Source organism: Otolemur garnettii, unplaced genomic scaffold (assembly GCF_000181295.1).
Source record: "Otolemur garnettii isolate 467f Iridium unplaced genomic scaffold, OtoGar3 scaffold00006, whole genome shotgun sequence".
NCBI classification, from domain to species: Eukaryota; Metazoa; Chordata; class Mammalia; order Primates; family Galagidae; genus Otolemur; species Otolemur garnettii.
The window spans coordinates 8,729,999-8,738,861 of NW_003852401.1; the positions used below are offsets into that span (position 1 = coordinate 8,729,999).

Sequence of the window (8,863 nt, forward strand, 5' to 3'; positions counted from 1 at the left end):
CCACAATGCCTGGCTGTTTTTTGGTTGTAGCCATCATTGTTTGGAGGGCCTGGGCTGGATTCGAACCCGCCACCTTAGGTGTATGTGGCTGGCACCCTAGCCACTTGAGCCACAGGCGCCGAGCCTATAATCCAGTTTTAGAACATTTCTGCCACCCCAAAAGATCCCTGTTTGTAGTCGATCCTCATTTCCTCTCCTAGACAACCACTTATCCTTCTGGCTGTAGAGGTTTTCCTTCTTAAAGCAATCTTAACCCATTGCTGACCAGTCACGAGTTACCCAGTAATGTGGATAGTTTTTGTGTAAAATTGCCCGTCAATGATGTATTAAGATGTTAGAGGTGTTAAGTGATTCTATATTATAAGCAGCTGAGAGATGAGGCGGGAAGGCTGTATTTGTGGCAACTGGGAATTGAGACTGGGAGAAATGAATCTGGGAATAGCTGCTATGTAAGCACATTGTTGACCAGCAATTTTAGGCAGAAACTATCTATGTTACCAGATAACTCATGACCTCTCAGCAGTGTGTTAGGCTTACATTGAATTGTACATAGTAAGCATAGTAAGTTTTGAAACTTTAGGATAGGTTAGCTTTTTTTTTTTTTCTCCAGAGACAGGGTCACTTTATCATTCTTGGTAGAGTTCTGTGGCATCACAGCTCACAGCAACCCTCAACTCTTGGGCTTAGGTGATTCTTTTACCTCAGCCTCCCGAGTAGCTGGGACTACAGGCGCCTGCCACAATGCCTGGCTATTTTTTTAATTGCAGTTTGGCCAGGGCTGGGTTTGAACCTGCCACCCTCAGTATATGGGCCTGGTGCCCTCAGCCACAGGCACTGCCCAGGATAGATTAGCTTTGATAGTATTTTCTGTAAATGGATTATGGGTGGCTATACAGAATCATCATTAAAAAGAACCTTCATCGTAGTAGGCACATTAGTGCCCACTCTGTGCCAGGTACTGTGTCGCTCAGGAAGCTCACTCTCATGGGAAGAAACATGTAGAGACAAACATATGTATCAGAGACAGTAGCATCTTCGGGGTGGTCAAGCACAGCAGGTGACATGAGCAGTGTTGGGAAAATGAGTGCATGATTGCTAGGTGGTTGGGTAGAATTGACAGTCAAGACCCAGTTTAGATTCTGGGGTTTATCATTTATAGCTGTGATTCCCTAAGTATTTCCCCCCCTTTTTTTCTAATTTCAGAAAAAGAAGCAAAAAAAGTCGAAGGATTTGAAGTAGTTCAGAAGCCAAGTTACTACGTTAGACTAGGATCCCTGTCTACCAAGCTGCGCTCACGTGCCTACCTGCAGGCTCTCAGCAGGGTTAAAGAGGCTAAGCAAAAAAGTCAGGAGACCATTTCCCAGCTCCATTCTACCGTTCACCTGGTGAGTAGAGCTTCACTGTAAGGTACTTGAAGTGGCTGGGTGGTGGCTCATACCTGCCATCCTGGCACTCTGGGAGGCTGAGGTGGGAGGATGGCTTGAGTTCAAGACTTCAAGACCAACCTGAGCAAAAACTGAGACCTTGTCTCTACTAAAAGTAGAAAAAATTAATTGGTCATTGTGACAGGCACCTGTAGTCCCACCTACTTGGGAAGCTGAGGCAGGAGGATCACTTGAACCCAGGAATTTAAGGGTTTTGTAAGGTAGGCTGTTACCAAGGCATCTAGCCTGGGGCAATAGAGTGAGACTGTCTCAAAAAAAAAAAAAGTAAATACATCTATATACATCTGCCTATGTAAATGGGCAGATTTATTCTTCATCCTAAAGGTGTATATATTTGTTTAGAGTTGCCAGAGACTGTTGTAATGGAAGACTGATTAGCTTGATACATCACAGTAGACTACTGTGTAGCCATTACAGATTGCCAAGTTACAGAACAGTAGGTACAGACCTGTACTGCAGTAAGAAACCACTTCTTGGAAGGGGAACTAGGTGGCTGCCAACAGGGAAGAGGAAGGTTAAATTCCTTTCTGTTTTGTAATTCCAACTTACCCTTCACACGTACAGATTAAATTTTAGTTGTTTTACCTGCGCTAAACTGGAGGTAAATTTGAGGTCAGTGGTTTCAGTAGTTAAATACAGGCAGTGAAGAGCTACTACTTGATTAACTGACAAGTGTTGATGATAAGTAACAACAACAGCAGGGATAGGTCTCATTAAACTCTAAGGAATTTCTTAGTTTTTATGTTGCCTGATTTACATTCAGAGACCTGCAAACAGGCTAAAAAGAATGTCTGACAGTTTGTTCCTTTGTCTTCTTTCATCATGTTCTAGATTGAATTTGCCAGAAAAAATGTGCATAGTGCCAACCGGAAAATTCAGGACACTCAGGACAAGCTCTATCTCTCATGGGTGGAGTGGAAGAGAAGCCTTGGGCATGATGACACCGATGAATCCCACTGTACAGAGGTAAGATGACTGGGACGGAGTCATTTGCTATGGCTTCCAAAGTTCTTCTCTGGCTTGTCATTTCAATTTTTCTATAATTACTCTTTTTTTTTTTTTTTTTTTTTTGAGACAGAGCCTCAAGCTGTCCCCCTGGGTAGAGTGCCCTGGCATTACAGCTCACAGCAACCTCCAACTCCTGGGCTCAAGCGAGTCTCCTGCCTCCGCCTCCCAAGTAGCTGGGACCACAGGCGCCCGCCACAACGCCCGGCTATTTTTTGGTTGAAGCCGTCATTGTTGTTTGGCGGGTCCAGGCTGGGGATTCGAACCCGCCACCTTAGGTGTACGTGGCTGGCGCCTTAGCTGGTTGAGCTATAGGCGCCGAGCCTCTATAATTACTCTTAAAATACTCTTCTCTAGCAAAAGCCTGAACGATAACTGTGTACACTGGTTACATGCACAAAAGCAAAACCAGGAAGGCAGTAACTTTACATAATAACCTACAGGTGCATATATGCCCCAAACAAGTCATGACTAAATGGAAAATATGGGCTTTGCCCTCAGAATGGGCACAGATTGTCCAGGAATGGTGGCTCAACACCTGTAATCCCAGCAAAGCAGGAGGATCTCTTGAGCGTAGGAGTTCAGAGCCTGAGCGAGAGCAAAACCCTGCCTCTAATAAATATAGAAAAAAAAATTAGCTGGGCATTGTTGTGGGCACAGAAAGTCCCAGCTACTCAGAAGGCTGAACTTAGGAGTCTGAGGTTGCTGTGAGCAACCACAGCACTCTAGCTTGGGCAATAGAGTGAGACTCTCTCACAAAACAGTGGGAAGGGGCACAGTCTAACAGGGGATACGGGCAGCTACTGTACTGTCAGTGGTCTTTGACAGCATAAATACAAGTGCTATGAGAATATATAGAAAGGCTACCTCAGGCAGCCTTGGAGTGGGACTGGTGGAGTCACATGGCTTCTTGGAGGAGATGAGTGGTAAGCTGGGAACTAATGGTGAATAAACTAGGGGAAAGGGCAAGAAAAAGACTAATGTTTCAGACAGAAGAAATAGCATCTTGTAGTCCTAAAAAGCAGTTCTTTCTGTCCCAAAAGCAAATATGCATTTACTTTTGAAATCAATATTTGCTTATGTCATCTTATTTGAAGAGGGACTCTCTAAATTGCACTATTAATGTAAAGTTTATTTCTGTTCTGTCTGGTCTTCCCTACATGTTACATTTCTTCAGTTTAAGGTGATGAACTTTGAGACTCAGGTGCTAGTTTTCATCCCCACTTCGCTATTTTCCAGCTTTTAACTGGAACAATTTACTTAAACTAGCTGATGTTCCCATCTATGAAATGTAAATAATACTGCTGCACTCAGCATTGTTATGAGGCTTTTCAGAAGTCATGTGTGGTAGATACTGATACATAACCAGTTACTGTGATCGAGCTCATTTATACATAGCACTGTTGGATCTACTGCTAATTCTTAAATTTGTTTTATTTTTAGCACATTGAATCACGTACTCTTGCTATTGCCCGAAACCTGACTCAGCAGCTCCAGACCACGTGCCACACCCTCCTGTCCAGCATCCAAGGGTTACCACAGAACATCCAAGATCAAGCCAACCACTTGGGGGTGATGGCAGGCAACATCTACTCAGTGTTCCAGAATGTCACCTCCTTTAAGGAAGTGTCTGACAGCCTCCTCATATCTAGCAAGGGGCAGCTGCAGAAAATGAAGGAATCCTTAGAAGATGTGACGGATTATCTTGTTAACAACACACCTCTCAACTGGCTGGTAGGTCCCTTTTATCCTCAGCTGACTGAGTCTCAGAATGCTCAGAACCAAGGTGCAGAGACGGATAAGACCAGCCAGGAAGCCCAGCTATCTGAACAAAAACAACCCATTAAATCTGCCCTTGTCACCAGTGCATGATGCAGCCAGCCAGACGGGCATCTTTTGTTACATGGGAATTAACCTGCTAGGCGACTCTAAATGGGGAAGTAGCTAGCTAGGAAAAAAGGCCTTCAGTTGTAGTTATTTCCAGCTGAATTAAGAGCTTCAAAGTTTCTGGCATCAGCAGATGGATTATTGTTTACTTGGCAGAAAGAATGATAGGCTTGTCAGAGCCTAACCAGAACTCACAAAAAATTCAAGTGCATTTATAGTCTCATTTTGTGGCCATTGTGTTGCCACTGTTAACTTTTTGCATCAAATAAAAACACCTTCATGTGGGTGGTTGTTTGCGTGGTATGGTCTGAGCAGACTTCATCTCTGGTTTATCCTTGTGATGCTTGGTTGTACAACTTGATTTGAGTTTCTTATTTCTCATAAAGGAATACTATCTTTGAATTCAATAAACTTCACCGCAGAATAGATCAGTTTTATGTGTTGGCTCCATGTGCTTTGTGTGTTGCTTTCCTAGAGCTGATTAACCTGCATGATAGTTATTAATATCCTCACCTGAACTCCAGTTGGCCTACTGGGGAACTTTTAGGGTGACACTATTGGAAAACTAATGTTAAAAATGGGCTGCTTGGCTCGGCGCCTGTGGCTCAAGTGGCTAAGCCACCAGCCACATACACCCAAGGTGGCGGGTTCGAATCCAGCCCGGGCCTGCCAAACCACAATGATGGCAGCAACCAAAAAATAGCCGGGCATTGTGGCAGGCGCCTGTGGTCCCAGCTACTTGGGAGGCTGAGGCAGGAGACTCGCTTGAGCCCAGGAGTTGGCGGTTGCTGTGAGCTGTGATGCCATGGCACTCTACCCAGGAGGACAGCTTGAGGCACTGTCTCAAAAAAAAAATTAAATTAAATTAAAAAAAAAATGGGCTGCTTGATACCAGGTTTAAAACAAATTAAAAGCTAATGTGCACATTACAATTTTACTAGGTGACAGTTGCTCCCTTCATTTGCCAAATTACAACAATCCTGAGTGGATTTTTAAACCAGTAAAACCAGTAAAAGGACCTAGTTGTGTCTGCCTGCCTTGCTGAAAGGAAGCAAGTGACTAATTGCATCAGCCTCATGGAAGGCAGAAGCCATTTTGTGCCAAGGGGCCAATTAAAGTGTAAGGTCTAAAGTGAGATTGTTTAGTGTCCTGTCTCAGCTGAGCTTAGCTTACTGTGTTGTCAGTTTCTTTTGGAGAAAGCTACTAAGCACGGTTGGTGAGTACCTGTGGAAGACCATGGGAATAAGTAAAAGTTAAGACCTTAGACTGGATGCAGTGGCTCATACCTGTAATCCTAGCACTCTGGGAGGCCAAGATGGGAAGATCGCCTAAGCTCAGGAGTTTGAGACCAGCCTGTACAAGAGAAAGACCCCATCTCTAAAAATAGCCAGGTGTTGTAGCCAGTACCTGTAGTCCCAGTTACCAGGAGGCTGAGGCAAGAGAATTGCTTGAACCCAAGAGTTTGAGGTTGCTGTGAGCTATGACACTGCGGCACTCTACCAAGGGTGACAAAGTGAAACTCTGTCTCAAAAAATAAAATAAAAAAAAAAGACCTTGAGCTCCCTGCAGAAAAGGATTGTTCACGCTTTTTTGCCTATAGTATTCAGACTTCTAGTTCCTTCAACCCTGGTCAGTTGAAGGAACTATCATGAATCTCCTCACAAATCTGTGGTATGTCAAACTTTCAAAAAAAATGTGAAAATTAGAATTTATGAAATAGAGCTGCTTGACCTTGCTAAAAGGTAAACAGAGCTGCCATTTAACAAAATCAAGTCTAACTCAAATTTGTCTTGTCTTCTTTGTCTATCTTGATTTACCCTTTTCTTTCCATAAAAACAAGGAAGTAAGGCTGGGCAGGGTGGCTCACATCTGTAATCCCAGCACCTGGGAGGCCAAGGCGGGTGGATTGTCTGAGCTCACAGGTTCAAGACCAGCCTAAGCCAGAGGGAGACCCCATCTCTAAAAACAGCCAGGCTTTGTGGCGGGCGCCTATAGTCCCAGCACTTGGGAGGCTGAGGCAAGAGACTCGCTTAAGCCCAAATCTTTGAGGTTGCTGTGAGCTGTGATACTATGGCACTCTACCGAGGCACTCTACCAAAACTCTGTCTCAAAAAAAGAAAATAACAAGAAAGTAGCACATAACTTCACATGTTCTTTTGGTGTGAATTATTCTATCAGAACTTTTTATCGACCTGGCAAGGAGGCTCATGCCTGTAGTCCCCTGTAATCCTAGCACTCCGGGATGCCAACGTGAGTCGATTGCCTGAGTTCACAAGTTAGACACCAGCCTAAGCCACAGCAAGACCTCATCTCTAAAAATAGCTGAGTGTTGCAGCAGATGCCTATAGGCCCAGCTACTGGGAAGGCTGAGACAGGAGGATCATTTGAACCCTGGAATTGGAAGTTGTGGGCTATGATGCCATGGCAATCTACCAGAGGCAACAAAGTGAAAAAAAACCCAACTTTTTATTAAGTTAGTTTTTTTCTCTTTATTGTAACTGCCCAAATCAGTAAACAGGTGAGTTGAGTTGTAGGGCAGGAACTCATTTAACTCAGATACTTAAAGTTGCTCTTTAGTTTGTTTTGTAGAAAAGGAATTTCTTGTTTCTGTGAAGGATTGACTTTTATAATTTATGAGCTCCCAGTATACAGCCTATTTATTTACTTGCCTGCCTGTTTCCTAGACCCTCTGCCTCTTAAAAATTCTTTTGGTAGGCTCGGCGCCTGTGGCTCAAGCGGCTAAGGCGCCAGCCACATACACCTAAGGTGGCGGGTTCGAATCCCCAGCCCGGGCCCGCCAAACAACAATGATGGCTACAACCAAAAAAATGGCCAGGCATTGCGGCGGGCGCCTGTGGCCCCAGCTACTTGGGAGGCTGAGGCAGGAGACTGGCTTGAGCCCAGGAGTTGGAGGTTGCTGTGAGTGTGATGCCATGGCACTCTACCCAGGGGGATAGCTTGAGGCTCTGTCTCAAAAAAAAAAAATTCTTTTGGTAGTGTGAATCAGACATGACCTTGCCTATCATTGCTTAAAAACTGCAAGACTGGGCCAGTAACAGTGGCTCCTACCTGTAATCATAGCACTTTCAGAGGCCAAGGCAGGAAGATCACTTGAGGCTAGGAGTTCATGACCAGCCTGAGCAAGAGTGAGACTCCTGTTTCTATAAAAAATAGAAAAACTAGCCAGGTATGGCCTCATGTGCCTGCAGTCCCAGCTACTCAAGAGGCTGAGACAGGAGGATCACTTGAACCCAGGAGTTTGAGGTTATAGTAAGGTATGATGATGCCACTGTACTCTAGCTTGGGTGATAGAGTGAGACTCTGTCTCAAACCCCAAGGAACAAAAGAAACCAACCAACCAACAAACAAAAACAACCAAAGTTGGGCAGTGCCTGTGGCTCAAAGGAGTAGGGCACCAGCCCCATATACCGGAGGTGGTGGGTTCAGACCCAGCCCCAGCCAAAAAAAAAAAAAACTGCAAAAACAACCAAATCTGATATTTTGTCATTTATTCCAGTTGATCAGAGAATTCATATGCTATAGCTATACACATACTTTCGTATCCTGAAAATATACCTTTGTTGTTTCTCCATTATAAGGATTATAATGCTAAATTGCTTATGAAAAGGAGACAAGGCTGGGCACAGTGGCTCGTGCTTGTAATTCTAGCATTTTGAGAGCTTGATTTGAGAGAATTGCTTGAGGTCAGGAGTTTGAGACTGCGGTGAGGTATGGTGATGCCACTGCACTCCAGCCTGAGCAAGTGCAAGACACTGACTCACAAACAAAAAGACGTCTCAAAAGTTCTTCTTCCTGAGCAAGGACAGAATATAACAGACCACTCATTTTCTAGAATAGCAGTTCTCAACTTGTGGGTGGCAACCCCTTTGGGGGTCTCCTGGATATCAGATATTTACATTATACTTTATAACAGTAGCAAAATTACAGTTATGAAGTAGCAACAAAAATAATTTTATGGGCTCGGCGCCTGTGGCTCAAGTGGCTAAGGTGCCAGCCACATGCACCTAAGGTGGCAGGTTAGAATCCAGCCCAGGCCTGCCAAACAACAATGACCGCTGCAACCAAAAAAAATAGCCGGGCGTTGTGGTGGGCACCTGTGATCCCAGCTACTTGGGAGGCAGAGGCAGGAGACTCACCTGAGCACAGGAGTTGGAGGTTGCTGTGAGCTGTGTTGCCATGGCACTCTACCCAGGGGGACAGCTTGAGGCTCTGTCTCAAACAAAAAAAACATAATAATAATTTTATGGTTGGGGGTCATCACAACATGAAGAACTGTATTAAAGGGTCACAGCATTAGGAAGGTTGAGAACCACTGTTTCAGAAGAATACCCTCTGTCCTTGCTTTCTGCCATGAGCTGTGCACACTAGTCATGGTTTTGTCTGTCTTTGTGTCTCAAGTTTGTGCCTATATGCATTTCATCCAGTTGTCAAAATGTCCCAGAAATTGTGGTATCCTGCATTCTGCAACATTATTGTTGCATAAATTGGCAGGATGGAGATATATA

The 8,863-nt window shown here is 44.4% G+C and overlaps 1 protein-coding gene across 1 annotated transcript in view; it reads left to right on the forward strand.

The window, feature by feature from the left end:
• The window catches only part of PLIN2 (perilipin 2), a gene marked incomplete at its 5' end in the record, with an annotated part of 19,806 nt that overhangs the window by 2,739 nt on the left and 8,204 nt on the right, over positions 1-8,863 (forward strand). The window contains 3 exon segments of the mRNA XM_023508927.1: positions 1,204-1,385; positions 2,277-2,411; positions 3,894-4,184. Of these exon segments, the coding sequence (XP_023364695.1) occupies positions 1,204-1,385; positions 2,277-2,411; positions 3,894-4,184 (608 nt within the window).